The sequence below is a fragment of the Syngnathus leptorhynchus genome, chromosome 15 (assembly GCF_054491065.1).
Source record: "Syngnathus leptorhynchus isolate UIUO chromosome 15, UIUO_Slep, whole genome shotgun sequence".
NCBI lineage: Eukaryota > Metazoa > Chordata > Actinopteri > Syngnathiformes > Syngnathidae > Syngnathus > Syngnathus leptorhynchus.
The window spans coordinates 7,196,663-7,211,679 of record NC_141209.1 but is presented as its reverse complement, the minus strand read 5'-3'; the positions used below and the strand labels follow the sequence as shown (position 1 = coordinate 7,211,679).

At 37.4% G+C, this 15,017-nt stretch overlaps 2 protein-coding genes across 3 annotated transcripts; one reads left to right on the top strand and one right to left on the bottom strand.

Moving 5' to 3' along the window:
- Positions 1-4: 4 nt before the first annotated feature.
- On the bottom strand, positions 5-5,055 carry ppp1r14d (protein phosphatase 1 regulatory inhibitor subunit 14D). 2 transcript variants are annotated; one of them, XM_085932071.1, is made up of 5 exons: positions 4,957-5,055; positions 4,607-4,832; positions 736-816; positions 553-585; positions 5-369 (listed from the first exon to the last, which is right to left on the bottom strand). In XM_085932071.1, the coding sequence occupies exons 2-5, from the start codon at positions 4,784-4,786 to the stop codon at positions 301-303; spliced, it is 363 nt and encodes a 120-aa protein (XP_085788197.1). In that variant the 5' UTR covers positions 4,787-4,832; positions 4,957-5,055; the 3' UTR covers positions 5-300. The 2 variants fall into 2 exon arrangements, with proteins under 2 accessions (XP_085788197.1, XP_085788196.1); XM_085932070.1 differs by having other exon boundaries at positions 4,607-5,052.
- Positions 5,056-6,855: 1,800 nt separating this feature from the next.
- On the top strand, positions 6,856-14,020 carry spint1a (serine peptidase inhibitor, Kunitz type 1 a). Its single transcript, XM_085932345.1, has 10 exons — positions 6,856-7,387; positions 8,032-8,189; positions 8,269-8,410; positions 10,550-10,717; positions 11,136-11,180; positions 11,285-11,413; positions 11,505-11,555; positions 11,637-11,807; positions 12,875-12,934; positions 13,015-14,020. Exons 1-10 carry the CDS (start codon positions 7,000-7,002, stop codon positions 13,200-13,202), a joined length of 1,500 nt encoding a protein of 499 aa, XP_085788471.1. The 5' UTR covers positions 6,856-6,999; the 3' UTR covers positions 13,203-14,020.
- Positions 14,021-15,017: the final 997 nt, after the last annotated feature.

Sequence of the window (15,017 nt, the reverse complement as noted above, 5' to 3'; positions counted from 1 at the left end):
GTCATACAGCACTCATATGAATGAAAATATATGTACATTAACAAGCAAACAAAAATTTACAATCTCACAGAGGAAAAAAACATCTAGTAATATTACAGCTATTATCACATGTGCATTATTATGTATGTGGGAACACATGATGTCATAACAGTCCACAAATTCATAAAAACTTCACTGACTACTTTGGTCTCCAACTGACCTGGGAAAGAGTATGTGAAGTGCACATACAGGCATCCAAACGGTAAACACAAAATGGGGGATTGGAGAAACCATTGCCTCAATTCTTTATTTGACCTGGAGCTATTTCTTCAAGGGTCCTGACAGTTTGCGTAGTCCCTTTATCCTGTAGAGTAGCCCGTTGACAAAATCCTACGGAGCATGCACAAACAAGCTTGTAACCTCATTGACATTTTTCTCTAATGAACATGCATGTACACATATCCACGTTTTACAGCTTACATTCAAACTTATCGACTTATGCGGTCCTCAATTATTCGAACGGCCACGTATTGGCAATACAGTATAGGAGGATACAGATTTTTAACTTCTCACCTCGATCGGCTTTGTGCATTCCTGCAACAACTCCTGAAAGCAGCAGAAGAAGAAAAAAAATGAGAACATGTTAGGTAACTGGGAATAAAATATTCCCATGATCCATCCATTCAATATTGGACACTTATGTTAAACCCATGTTGTTTGAAATTCTATCCTAAGACATTGACAACAATTATGTACCTGTACTCGCTTTCTTTGCCCTTCATCTGACAGCTCCAGGAGTTCATCTATGTCAATCTCCAATTCTGGAATGTCTTCTTCCTGCAAGAGAATAAAAAAAAAAAGTTGTTTCTGCATCTCTATTCTAAATCCCTCTTATTACCGACATGTGATGGACACAAAAGCTCACAGGGTACAATCCCATCCTAAATCCCAATGAAAAGTCTTTCTGGCACTGAGCAAGTCAGTGGGATGGAAATTATTGTCAACTCGAGCGTCAATGTTGTTCCACTGTGCCTGTTAAACCAAGACACGAATGTAGTGACTGACTATTACACTTTTTGTTTTTTTTAAACCAACTAAAATAGATTCAGTATATCACAAATGTGTCATCTCCAAAATGTAATGACTTTAAAGTACTGTAGAATGTCCTGGAAGGAAACTTGACCACCAGTACATCCAGACTCAGCAGGTATACGCTCATATTTGACAGGGGCAGTTTGCTTTTCCGAGAATATTTTCCAGTTGGGAAGATTTCATTGCCGAGGAGGATTGGGCTTGGACGTTTCTCTGGATGATGAGAGAACTAATCAATGTGAAGTGCTGAGTGGCGGAGTGGATGGACCCTCTTCCTGGTCCCCCGTGCACCCTCTAATTGATACATGGTGCCGGGATGGACCCCTTGTTATTCTGCTTAGCTCTGCAGGGTTTCAGTGTGTGTGTGTGTTTATTACTTTGGTTAATGATGCTCATTTCCTTGTTGTAACTGACCAATTGATTGCATATCTAAAGGAAGTGTTTTTTTTTTTTTAATTTTACTTTCTTATGCATGTCATAAATTATGTTTGGCCTGGAATAATCCACGGTTGTGCGTGGAATTTCTTTCTCTATTTTCTTGGCATGATTTAGTCACATTATGGAGTATTATGTAAGCATTGGCAGAGGATCTTGTGATTAAGAATAATTCTTCAAAAGTGTTAACTCAGCATCGGCGTGTGCGAGGAGAATAAAATAGTTGACTTTTTTTCTGTGACCTTTCTACTGTGCAGTACTTCAACTTCAGCTTTTATGCTGCACAACATGGCTGATTTATCTTCAGCGTAGAAGAAATTGCATTTTAATGAGGTCTCTGAGCAGCATCTCAGTAGCACTTTCTGCAGTTGAAAGCAATATAATAAATGTTGGAGCTATTATTGGAATTTATGAATATCAAAGTCTTAGCTTCAGAAACCGACAGATGCAGTCACCTGAGCAATTGGATTCTGTCGTTTCGAGTGTTTTATCTCTTTTGTGACTCAAAACAAGACCTTTATTTATTTACATTTCAGTGAAATTAATATTTGTTCAAACACATATATGATCAGTCAGCGTACACGTCTGACTGCTATTTTTACAAATTTTTGACCAATCAAAATGTTGCTTTGTTGTCCTTTATGATGCAATGCTATTGCATAACAAATTCTCCGTTTTGTGGGTCTCCTGGCAAGTGACTATGATCTACAACAGTGGTGTCAAACCCTTTTTTTTTTTGGCGGGCCGCATTGTAGTCATAGCTTCTTTCGGAGGGCCATTATGACTGTTAACCCAAATAAATGTATGAGCACCTCATATTATACACAGTAAAAGGTACAAAACAAACTGACAAATAACTCCATTTCCAATCAGACGAGTAAAAACTGGTCAAGTATGAAAAAAAAAGATATCAAAAGTGAATACAATTTACAATTCTAGTAATGACACGAATTTGATGCACAATTTGTCTTCACGGGCCACATAAAATGATGTGGTGGGCCGTATCGGGCCCCCGGGCCTTGAGTTGAACACCTGTGATCTTATAAGGTTCGACCTCAGCAATATTCGACATATATTTGTTGCAAAACAACAGTTTAGCAGTTCAAACATTAAATATGTTATCCTTGGAGGGATACGGATTTGCAATTCATTGTATTCTCTTTTTTATTTGTATTTTTTTACACTACCTTCTAACTTAATTGGAATCAGGGTTTGTATTTTAAACATTAAATATGTTGTTTACCTGGCCCCAAGGAATCATTTTACCTTAAAAATATTGCACATTTCAGACTAGTAACTCATAATTGTGACTCTTGAAACAAAGCAACGGGCCATCAAGACACGCTATGTTTTTACTGCCTTGATAATAAGGAAAACATGCCCAGGAAATAAAAATGTCACTGAAATGCCAACATCATTTGAACTTATCAGAGTCCTACTGCCTTTCCTGTTAGAAAACGGGGCCCTATCTATTTCAGGCCCAACAACAGAATTAAATTGAGGAACATAAGGAAATAAAAATTGATGTTGAGACAGTGGTTTGAGAATAAAATGTTATGTCAGCATCCTCCAACGTTTGTATGCCAGTTGTATTATTAACAATTTAGTTTTAATGCTTCTGGACATTTCCCCTTTTCTACTGATCATACCTTCTATGAGGTTTACTATTTCTCTAAAGGTGTGAAGTTTGCAAAGAAGCTGGCCAAGGCAACGCTTGCATAAATTAGAAATGTGGTTAAATAATTTAGACAGCAATGCAAAGGGACTGTTGGTAAAAGGTTCCAAGCGGAAGACTCCAACCAATGGAGCACACTTCTTTTGAGGCAATACAAAATGTATGATAAACTCTATAGTCATAAATCTGTACGCATAAATAGGTGATGACTATATTTATAGGATGTAAATATCCCAATATGATGATTCACAAGAAATATATGGATGATTATTGTTTGTCAGATACAATTGGGAAAAAGAAGACGCGATTGTAACCTTGAAGATGCAATACAAGGATGTAGTTATCTTTTCTAGGGAAATCAATCAAATTCTATGCATAATGTCATGCAATATCCTGACTTAACTGATATTATCATTGATCAAATTCTTCATCACAGTTAGATCTGTAAAATGAGCAAGCAAATGTAAATATTTACTTTGAGGACTTACTCGGACATTTCATTATGACAGGGTGGACATGTTAATCTTGACAAGAATCAATGACACATAATATAATGAAACCTACCAAATATTGTAACTACTAATTCTCTCACTTTTTCAGTCGCCTCAATGAATAAAACCCAAAATACTCTTTTAAGAGGCAATTAACCCTTTACAACAGGGTGGACAGCCATTTTATGGATTCCTGAAAATTTTCAATTTGACAAATTTTATTAAACAACTTATTGCCGACAATGACACCATGTAAGAATGATTATTTTATACAAAATATATAATCACTTAACCACTTATGTATTAAACAACACCTTTATTTTACACGCTATTTTAGACCAGGGGACAAAGATGAATATTTTCCTTATTTCCAACAATGCAAAAAAAAAGTGGTGTTCATCCTCTTTGTTAATATAGCCAATATATAAATCTAATATTCTTATTATCAGTCAGTTGGACAAAATCATACACATGCTCTCCTCATCGTACATCATGTATTAGTCCCTGCTTTAGTGATGTTGTCATTAATCTGCATCGTCACTCCATGCTAGCCAACGGAAATCCCTCTTCCCACCGCGCTGAGCTGCCACACGTGGGAGATGAGACATCTGTTGCCATGGTTTCCCCCTTGAGAGAATCCAATGCAAATCAATGTGCAGCCAGTGACATAATTGGATTGTGTCCCACGTTACACAAGTGCAATTGATGTGGATTATGTTTCTCCACATCCACAGGGGTCAGCTTTTACATTTAGGACTGATATTCTATCACTTATTGAAATATCGTAACACATCTGAGAGAAAATCCGTGCATTTATGAAGCAATCTCACGGGTAATCTCTCGTTATTGTCAATATAAAATGACCATGGATAAATGGGCACTACCTCCACTGCAACGTGCACGTATGCATGTGTCCATGAGTCTACCCACTTACCTCACAGTCAAAGAGCAGGTGCAGCTGTTCATCTATCCACTCCTCAATATCCAACCTCCTCTGCAGGTCCTTGCGGTTGTACTTAACGGTCAGCTTGCCAAGCTTGCGGTGACCTGGCTCGTCGACTTTGCCCGTGGATTGGAACATCACTCTGGACTGGGTGTTTGCATCTGACGCCATGGTTGCCACGGCCTCGGGAGACCCGTGGAAACACACCAAGTTCTCTCTGTCACGCACACACATGCACACACACACACAGGCACACACACACACAAGCAGGCGGTACAGGCTCTGGCCCAACTCTATGTCCGTGGATGTATTTCCTAGTCTAGTGTTCAATGTCTATCTACCTTCTCTCTGACTCACACTGCTTGTCCTGCTCTCTCTCTTTCTCTGTGAAGCTCTCCTTCTCGCCTCCTCTTGCAACACCCACTGCCTGCACTGTGAGGACGATGAAACCTGATACGCCTCTGTGTGTGTACGCCACTTTATATGACAGGGTGTGTGTACTGAAAGAGCATAGGTCAGTCCCAGCCAATAAAAATAAAAAAAATGTGGCGAGACAAATCAGCAAAGGGCAATAAAGTGACTAAAAATAGTCAACAGTGCCACAACAATAAAAAATCTCTTAAAACCTTTTGTCCATTTTATTGTTGTATACAAAAATCTTTGGAGTCAAATTGGCCTCTTTGGTTACAAGGCTTTTAATAAAAAAAAAAAAAATATATATATATATATCTATATCATTGGGTTTATATAGTGGATCTTAATAAAATATATGCATACATTTTGGTACTCTTCCATTATTGAAGGAATAATGTACATGGAAAAAAAAAACTTTCATCCATATAAAATTTAAGGTTCTGCTGGTTGGCCACACGTGCCGCTGAATTATTGAAGGCCTTCAGCAGATCACCTTTTCTGCTACTCACATTCATTCATCTGATATTATGCTACTTACATCTGCACCGTTAAGGACCTAAAAATATGTTTCTAAATACTGTGGTCATTGCAAAAGATACATTATGACGTCATACTTCACGTGACAACTTCTAGTTTCCCCTTGGGAATTTTGTGGGATGATGTAAATCATGACTCAAATTATGAGTCAGCTCCAAATCAGTCTTGATGTGTGAAGTAATAGTGCTGCATGTGTTTTGATATTTTTACAAAGAAGCGAGACAAACGGATATTTTAAACGCATAAGATGTTTAGGATTTGTAGAACTTTCAATGCAGCCAGTATTGCCACCTTTTGGAATAAAGTATGAAATGCACCCAGGGCTGTTATTCAACTTGAACATTTGAATTCCAGGTGTGTTGGAGGAGGGAAATATCCAAAACATGCAGGATAGTTGCCCTCCGGGATCTGAGTTTGATACCGATGCCACTTAAATGCATACTCTCAAGGAGAACAAGGTGTTCAAGACACAACGTACTTTTGTATTGCTGATTTTCTAACTAAAATGAAGAAAGAAACAATGCATCGGTGCATAATCATGGTTGAAAATGGCAAATTATATCATATTTGCATTGAGCTGCATGCAAAACAACAAAAGAACAGGGTGATGCAATGTGGCTCCACTCCACTGCAAAAAAAAACCCAGCCAATAAATATTTGAATTGTTAATCTACCTGTTATGCTCCAGGAGAAAACCAATCTCACAATTCAAATCCGTTTTTTCGTTATCACCCTACCATGTCCTGTCACAACATGCTAAAAAACATTCATACTGTTGATCATGGGTCACCTATAAGATTAGATTTAAAAGAATAATAATCCGCAAATATTTAAATTTGCAAATACTGAACATGCAATGTAAATGAATGCTATACTGTTTTATTGTATTTTGTTTTTTGTGAGAGAGAGAGAGAGAGAGAGAGAGAGAGAGAGAGAGAGAGAGAGAGAGAGAGAGAGAGAGAGAGAGAGAGAGAGAGAGAGAGAGAGAGAGAGAGAGAGAGAGAGAGAGAGAGAGAGAGAGAGAGAGAGAGAGAGAGAGAGAGAGAGAAAAGGGCGTGGCATGATCCCGAGTGGAATTTCACTTCCTCTCAGACAGGTGAGTGAATATTGAGTCACTTGGCTTGTGTCGTCACACGCCACAGCTCTTTGGATTGATCAAATTTTCGGAGACTCATTCACGCAAGTGGCACGGACGGAGAGGCTCGGCAGGACTTGGCTCTTTGTGGATCTTCTTCTTTTTCAGTTTTTGTTATTTTTGTGTGCGTGTGAAAAGGTAACCCGGCCGCGTCTGTCTTCACCCTTCGTGGCCTATAACGCTCAGGAAGACATTTGTAGTTAATTATTGGCCTCGGTTTCGGTTACAGGCGGCGCTAGAAATCCCATTTGAATTATAGAAGGACTTTATTTTTCATTCTTATTATTTAATTGTTATTATGGATCGGTGGCCCCAGGTGCTTCTACTGGTGTTTTTGGGATGCGCCTCTTGTCAGGAGACAGGTGAGCAGTGTTTGGCCAAATTCAAGAAAGGACGGGAGGATTTTGTGTTGGATGTCGACGAGTCTGTCAATGACGGGGCCATCTTCATCTCATCACCGGAATTGGGGAACTCAAGGGATTGTGTGGCGGCCTGCTGCAAAAATCCCACCTGCAATGTGGCCTTCATGGAAGGAGGTGCGGAGGAGAACTCCATCAAAAAATGCTTCCTCTTTAACTGCCTCTACAAGAAAAAGTACGCCTGTCGCTTTGTCAGGAAGAAAGGTTACTACAACTACATCCTGGAATCCCTCTATGAGAGCTACCTGGAGGTGGATCTCCCTCCAAGTAAGACTGCATGCACGGCTCATAATATAGAATAAAAATTCATAATTATCTAATATATATAGTGTATGTATATATATATATATATATACTTACTTCCTATATTATTTATTGGCGGCAACATCTGTAATATATATAGTGTATGTATGTATGTATGTATGTATATATAATTAGTTCCTATATTTTTTATTGGTGGCAACATCTGCAAAAGTAGGTTGAGATTCAGCAACAATATAAAAAAAGTCTCGTATTCACTTTTCTTTTAAACTCACTTTTTGTAAGAGAACTAGAAACTAGAAATTCATGGGTGAGTAGATGATCAAAATGTATTCTATTGTCCCAATAAATTCTAGTAAAAACCCAACTGTCTGCAAATGAGGGGCTGGGGAAAAAAAAAAGATTACTGTGACGCCATTATTCCTTGAGATTAAATGATTTTGTTAGTTCCACTAGTTCCTCCAGTAGTCTGTTTGCATTCACGATATGTGAGGCAACATAACTAGGCTAGAAACATTCATTCAGCATGTTCACACACGCAAAGTCCTCATGGCCCCTGGTGTACTGTTTGGTTTCTCATCTACCGCAGCTTCATTTTTGGAATCATTTTGCATTCAGTAATTGTGTAATCTCAAACTGTTTCACTCCAGAGGAAACCGATCGTCCACCGATGGCAAATGGAGGTCAGGACCGTGTAGTCCAGCCTCAGGATAGCGTCACATTGAACGGCTTGGAGAGCAAAGATGACAAAAAGATCGTGTCCTATATTTGGAAAATGCTCACCGAGTATCCCTACGCTGTTATTGAGGTGAGTCCATTTTAATAGCTTTATGTTCTCAGGAAGTGATGTATCCCGATGGTGACCAAGGCATTTCGTTTTTATATAGAAAACCGATTTTGAAGACCAGATTATCGTATCCAATCTGACGTCGGGAATGTACAAATTCCAATTGACCGTCACCGACACCATCGGTCAGTCGGACTCGACCCAAGTCACTGTTTTGGTTCTTACACCTGAACAGTCAGAACGTAAGTATCTTAATTGAATTCTCAACTTTTCTGTTGCATTCCATATGAGTCAATATCACCTTAAGGGGCCTTTGAGACTTCTCCATTGGTATTTCTAAGCTTTTTGATTTAACTTGACGTTGATTGTTGATGTTATACAAGCAGACAATGTAGGAATACATGCAAACAGTAAAATACATGGTGGACAGTCATAGGGTGAACATTTTTTTTTTCCTAATATCAGTAACATGACTCTGTTAGCAAGATGGTTGTGTGCTGTTTAATAAAATGAGAATTTCTGAAACATTTTTCTGTAAATGAATATTTCAATGCGACAGAGTGGACATGTTAAACTTGACAAGATTCAGTTACGCACAAATGATGAAAATTGTGAAACAAGTGTAAATATTCCATATTTGTTTCGGAATGAGAAAATGCTGGTTGGAGTGCCACCAAAGTCACCACAGGGTTTCTTAGAACATCATTATTTTATGACACGGTGGACATAATATGATCATTTTATATTATATCAATATGACAATTTTTTTGGAGGGTATGGAGGAAGGGGAACAAGGTTTAAACTCCTTTTTCCCTCATGACATGTTGACATGTCTTTTGAGCCCCCTCAGAGTCGCCTGCGTGTTTCATGTTGAGACAATGCCTTTATGCTCATGTACTTTCCTTGGGGCTTTTTTTTTTCGTACTTACCCTTTTCCCATTAGGTTCACATTTCTGTTTGTTTTACTCTTTACCCTGTTTTCCAAGCCAACCTGAATACTTCTCAAAGGGGTGACCTTTTTGTTGTTCTTCCATTGTGTCGTCTTTGTCTTTTAATGTGATGGAACCTGTCAAGACTTGTTGACTTAATTCCTACAGGCCGAATGATAGAACGCTTTTTAGATAAGGGAACTGCAACATGTGGTTTGACCACTTTAGTCTCCTCTTCCTTTGTACACTATCAAAGTAATTTCCTCAGAATACCATACGTCACCTATTGATCTTCATGCTTACGTTTGAGATCTTTTAAAACGGAAGTGAGGAGCATATATGGTAAACTCCTACTTCCTCCACCTACCCCCCCCCCCCCCCGCCCCCCCAACTCAACAAAACCTGTCGGTCTGGTTTCAGCTAAGGTTTCGTAAACGAAAACACTCCAATCATCCTCTGTCAATTGAAAGTCATTAGAGCTCGTTTTACATTGGTGGTAAATTTATGTATTTGATATAAATGGACATTGTGGGATTAATGTAAGGGATTCGGCAATTCAGTTAAATTATCCATTAACAGGTTGTTTGGAATGTGGATATGCGTAGCGGTGGTGTGTGTGTGTGTGTACGTGTGTGTGTGTGCAGTCAGCCAAGTTTCATTCAAGTGACTCTTCAAGTAAAGGGTATCGCTAACCTCACTTTTTAACTTCATATAAATTCATAGATGCTATCAAGCGTCTGTCGAAAGAAAAAAGAAAAATTTGAAGGAAAAATAAATACAAGAAAAAAGAAATAATAAAATAGAGAAAGAAATAATTTAAGAAAAAATAAATAGTAATGTAGAAATAATTTATTGAGGTGTTAGGAGACTTGACTGACTTGAGAATGAACTGCAGTTATGTTTGTAATTTTTAAATATATTTTTTAATCAGGTCTTTCACTATCTGTTCTTTTAGTTCAAATTTAGATTTTTTTTAGCAATAAAATATTGTGTAATGTCCAAGTCATTCATGAATGTGAAGAAAATGATACTTAAAGTTTTCAGTTTAGATCTGATGATATGTATAGTCAAGGCAGCCCTTTGTAAGATGAGTAAAGTCTGTCTCATCTGCCAGACACACTTACAAACGTTATTTTTTTTATGAACCCCACAGCGTTAAACAAGCATCCTTTTTATACATTGCTATAATACACAATGGCGTCTGGTGTTGTCTCTACTTTTTAATGTAGACAGCACAATTGTTGAATGTTAGAAAGCGCAATAAAAAAAAAAAGAAAAACACCAAGATCAGGTTTCAGAGCCACTCACTTTTGTTGTTGATGTCTGGTGTACATTGAATCTAAGACGAACATGAGTGAGTCATAACTCATCATGTTTTCTGAATGGTTTCATCTATCTAGGGAAAGAACAAATACAATAGGATCAACTAACAGTTACCCTTGCTCCTTGCAGATCACTGCATGGCTCCGAAGAAGATCGGACCATGTCGTGGCGCTTTTCCTCGGTGGCACTACAATGCCGCGTCGCTGAAGTGCGAGGAGTTTGTTTTTGGCGGCTGCAGGGAAAACCTCAATAACTATCTTTCGAAAGACGAGTGCACAAACGCATGCTATGGCACAGGTAAGTTTGCGTTCCTTCCCAATCATAACTTCACCGTGTAGGGATTATTAGTCATTTTTATCGTGGCTATACAGTCCATGTCTTCGTAGCAGGTTTGGCTACATTTAGCTTTTAAATGGCAAATGAAGCTTGCATATGTTTGCATGTATTAAAATATGGATGCTGGGAACAGCAATTTGTGGCTCAGCAACTGGAAATCTTGTTTGTGGTGGTTCTTCACTTCAAAAGCAGGTTGACTTTGACTCATATTTTCCTGTCAACCATAATTTGATTCTGATTAGCCTAATGCACGATATGACTGAAATTTAGTCTCCTCTCTACTGCACACCAAGCAATTAAGCACTGCATATTTAAAAATACGCTGTCACTGAAATGTCTTAAACATGTTTCAAATAATAATAATGTTTTTCTTCTTCAGAAAAAAGGGCCAGCGGTAGAGGTTTACCACTCCCAGATCAGCGAGGTATGTCACAATCACACGTACTGGCATTTATTTTCCTTTGTTAAGCATTCGATATTCTAGACTGTGTATGTCTTAATGATAATAGTGCCTTTTCCGTGTTCCAGAAAAGTGTGGCGTTCCATGCACTGCCGGGCAGTTCACCTGTGCAAACGGCTGCTGTTTGGAACCAGGCTTGGAGTGCGACTCAATTGCTCAGTGTAGCGACGGCTCAGATGAGCAAAAATGCAAGGACTGTAAGAATCCGTTTTTATTTTTAAAACTCATTGAGCTCACTTAGACATAATATAGATTTTCCCTTTATTCATATATTTTGTTTTATGTCAGTGGACAACACATTTCAGATTTTGCTCAAGATTCCAGTGGATGAGCAAAAAGGTATTTGTTTTTTTTCTTAAAGAAGATTATATTAGTAGTTTGATTTATGATTATTTAATTTTCATTTCCTGTTGTTGTCAGTGCGCTGTACCGAGCCTCCAGAGACAGGCAACTGCAGGGACACTCTCACAAAGTGGTACTACAATCCTCTGAAGCAGGCTTGTACTCGCTTCAACTACGGTGGTTGCCAAGGAAACGAAAACAGATTTGACTCAAATGAAGCCTGTCTGAAGGTCTGCAGAGGGGTGACAGGTGACTAGTCTTCATCAAGATTTATTTTAATAATTTATGAAAATTAAGGCTGAAAAAACATTTTTTGGTAATAAAATAAATAAAAAAAGAATATTTTTTTTTTATGAATTGAACCTTTGCCAGCTATGATTAGAAATAAACTAAAACCAAGCATTTTCTCCCAGAAATCATGCAAAGAAGTTTCAAAAAGTTTCATTAAAGTTTTCATTAAAACTAACTAAATTTGAAAACTAAAATTACAACAAAATTAAAAAAAATGCACTGATAAAAAATCTGAAACTATTAAACCATTAATACTCTACAAAACACGCCTACAGTATGTAACATTCCTGTCAGTCAATCAGCCATTTATTTTCCTTTAGCATTTAAGCCCTATTGTTGAAGTAAAGTTTGAGTTTAGATTAGTAATGTATTTTGCTTTTGCCAACATTTTCTTTTGGCACAGGTTATTTCCCTTGATTGGAGAAACTAGCAAAATTTGATAGCCTTGAGGCTCGGAAAAAGTGTTTATTAGTATTAAAATGTAGTTGTTGGAGGTTAAAATAAACTTACCTCATTTTGTACACATACAATTAATGCATGCATGAGTGCTATCAAAACTTAAATTTGCTTATTATTGGAATTGCGGTTTGGTTTATCCCTTCATATACTAGCTTAATCTTAAAGCAACAAGATTTCATCGAGCTGGTACTTTAAAATTCAATCTCTTGCTCAATGTTTCCACCCCCATTGCAAAAACCAAGGTATACATATTTACTAGTCAGTAATGATTTAAGCATCAGCCCTGATAGTGTCAAAGTCGGAATGAAATAAGGTACCAGATAGGTTGAGTTCACTCTAGCCCAGCATTCCTCAAATGGAAGGGAGTAGTTTTACATCTTTGTCAGTTTACTTAACAAATTTCTAACCATTGAAAGGCTGAGATATTTGCATCAAATGAAGCCAGAACAAGGAACAAACAGTGCAGAGTCTGTTTTGCCTGCAAAATGTCCAAGTCAAATTCAATTCACTTGTTTTTACTGCTCTGTTGATCTGTTGTTGTTGTTTCCCCCCCCCCCCCCCCCAAGAAAAAGATGTGTTTGCAAGAAAAACAGAGTTCGAGCGAAGAGTGGCGAGTAGTCAAACGGGTATGTAACTCTGCTTGTTTTTCAAAAATAACCCAAAGACTGACTCATCAAATGAACCATTGCTCCCTTTATTTGTACAGGTGTTATAGCAATAGCGGCTGTCCTGGCTATAGGTATCGTCATCCTATTGGCCGTCCTCTTGTATTGCTTCATGAAGGGAAAGAAAAAGTCGTCACAGCACCACCGTGTACCTGTCAACAACGCGCCGCTCACTTCCATAGAAGACAGGGAGCATCTTGTCTACAACAGTACCACCAAGCCCATCTGACACAACTCTCCATGTCATAGATGAGAGCAAACCGCAGAGCCGTCATTTGCTGAATGAACTCTGATTGACGAGAAAGGCAATAATGTCTTTTCACTCCACGTGTGTAAAGTTTTTAAAGGTAATATGTACAGGCGGCGAGATCTTGCAAAATGCAAGTGTGATGTTGAACTCTTTTCTTTGTTTGTTTTAACACTGTCTCGTGGACTAACAGTTTCTATTTCGAGGAACAGGGAAATCGAGCCATTTCATCTGTTATATACTTCATTTACGCCAGGTTCATAATTGTCTGTTATTCCAAAGTAAAATGTGCTTTTAATTTACTGACATCTCCTATACTATACTATACTTTGTCTTCTACTTCTTAGTCCCTTGGATAATCTGAATAATATAGGAATACTCGTAATAGAATTTATAGAATGTCTCGTTTTTAAACATGTTTTTATAACAAGCTTAATGTATGCTAACACAATTAAATAAAGCAATCCTTGCTTATCACTTGACACAAGTGATTGTCTTAAGCAGTGTCGTGACAGTTAAACCAAATAAAATAATTACCTCAACATTTACCTTTCATCTTGAGTATTGCTGTGCATAAGAAATTGATTTATGGGTTATTTTCTGAATCATAGAATACTTGATCCATGCAGTCAAAAATCAGGTTAATATTCCAAGGTTGTCTGGTCACTATTGAATATTCTATTGATTATTCCATCAATCGAATAATGAGGTCAATTTTCATTTTGCATTAAGTGTGCTACAAATCATTTTCCATTCGATTACTGTTTGTTAACGATTTATTTGTAATTGTTTAGTTAATAAAAAAAAAAAAAAAAAAGCCATTCACCAAACATTTTGAAACTCATTCAGTTACTAGTTTACTCATTGTTTTCACAAGTGTAAGCAGTTGGGCCAAGTTATCAAGATGCCATATATTTGACAAAAAACCCTCAGATTATTCTTTTTTATTATTATTTTATTATTTCTATTTTATTTAAGTTAAATTAATGCTTCTACTTTTAACAGACTCTTATTTACATTTTTTACTACTACTTAAATCACGATTCTGTTCAGTTCTACCTCCTATGGTATGAATTATACAGTCAAGTATTGGTCATTTTTATTGCTCAAGTCAAGATGAACCGGTTTCCGAACACGGACGCTTACCATTTCCCATTTTGACCAGCAGGCGGCAGTATTGGTGCGTTGACTGATCACAATAAACGTGAGTTTTGAAGTTGTGGTATTGTCTTATCGCTCATAACAACTTTCATACTCTTTCTCTTATTATTTTAGTGATGGAGCGTCACTACTTTTTTGAACAATGAAAGTTTTACTTTCTTATTCTCCGAGGTTTCTCGATGAGACATTAAGCATTGCATGAAAGGAAAAAAAAAGGAGATAATGAGAAGTAAAAGCAAAAACGCCCTATTCTTTCATCAGGCTCACATAAATTATCACCCAGCTCAACTAATTCACTTGAAGTCCTCTTTTGTGGGCCCAAGTTTCAGATGACCTGACCCTCATAAATGAAATTGGAAGCGTTTCACTTGGTTTTGTCTATTCACAACGCTGCCAAAGACATTGCTTTTACAAAATAATACTGTGAGAAAAAATACATGATATCATAAACACTCCAACATTACAAAAACACATTTTTATACAAACATTTGTGTTATTATGTTTTTATTCAATTGTGTTTTCATTTCAAAACCAAAGGAGGGCAAATTTGGTTGGTGTTTAATATATAAATGCAAAGGACCAAAACTGCTTTCAGTAAAGCACATGGCTAATATAGGCAATTATTTTGCATTACAT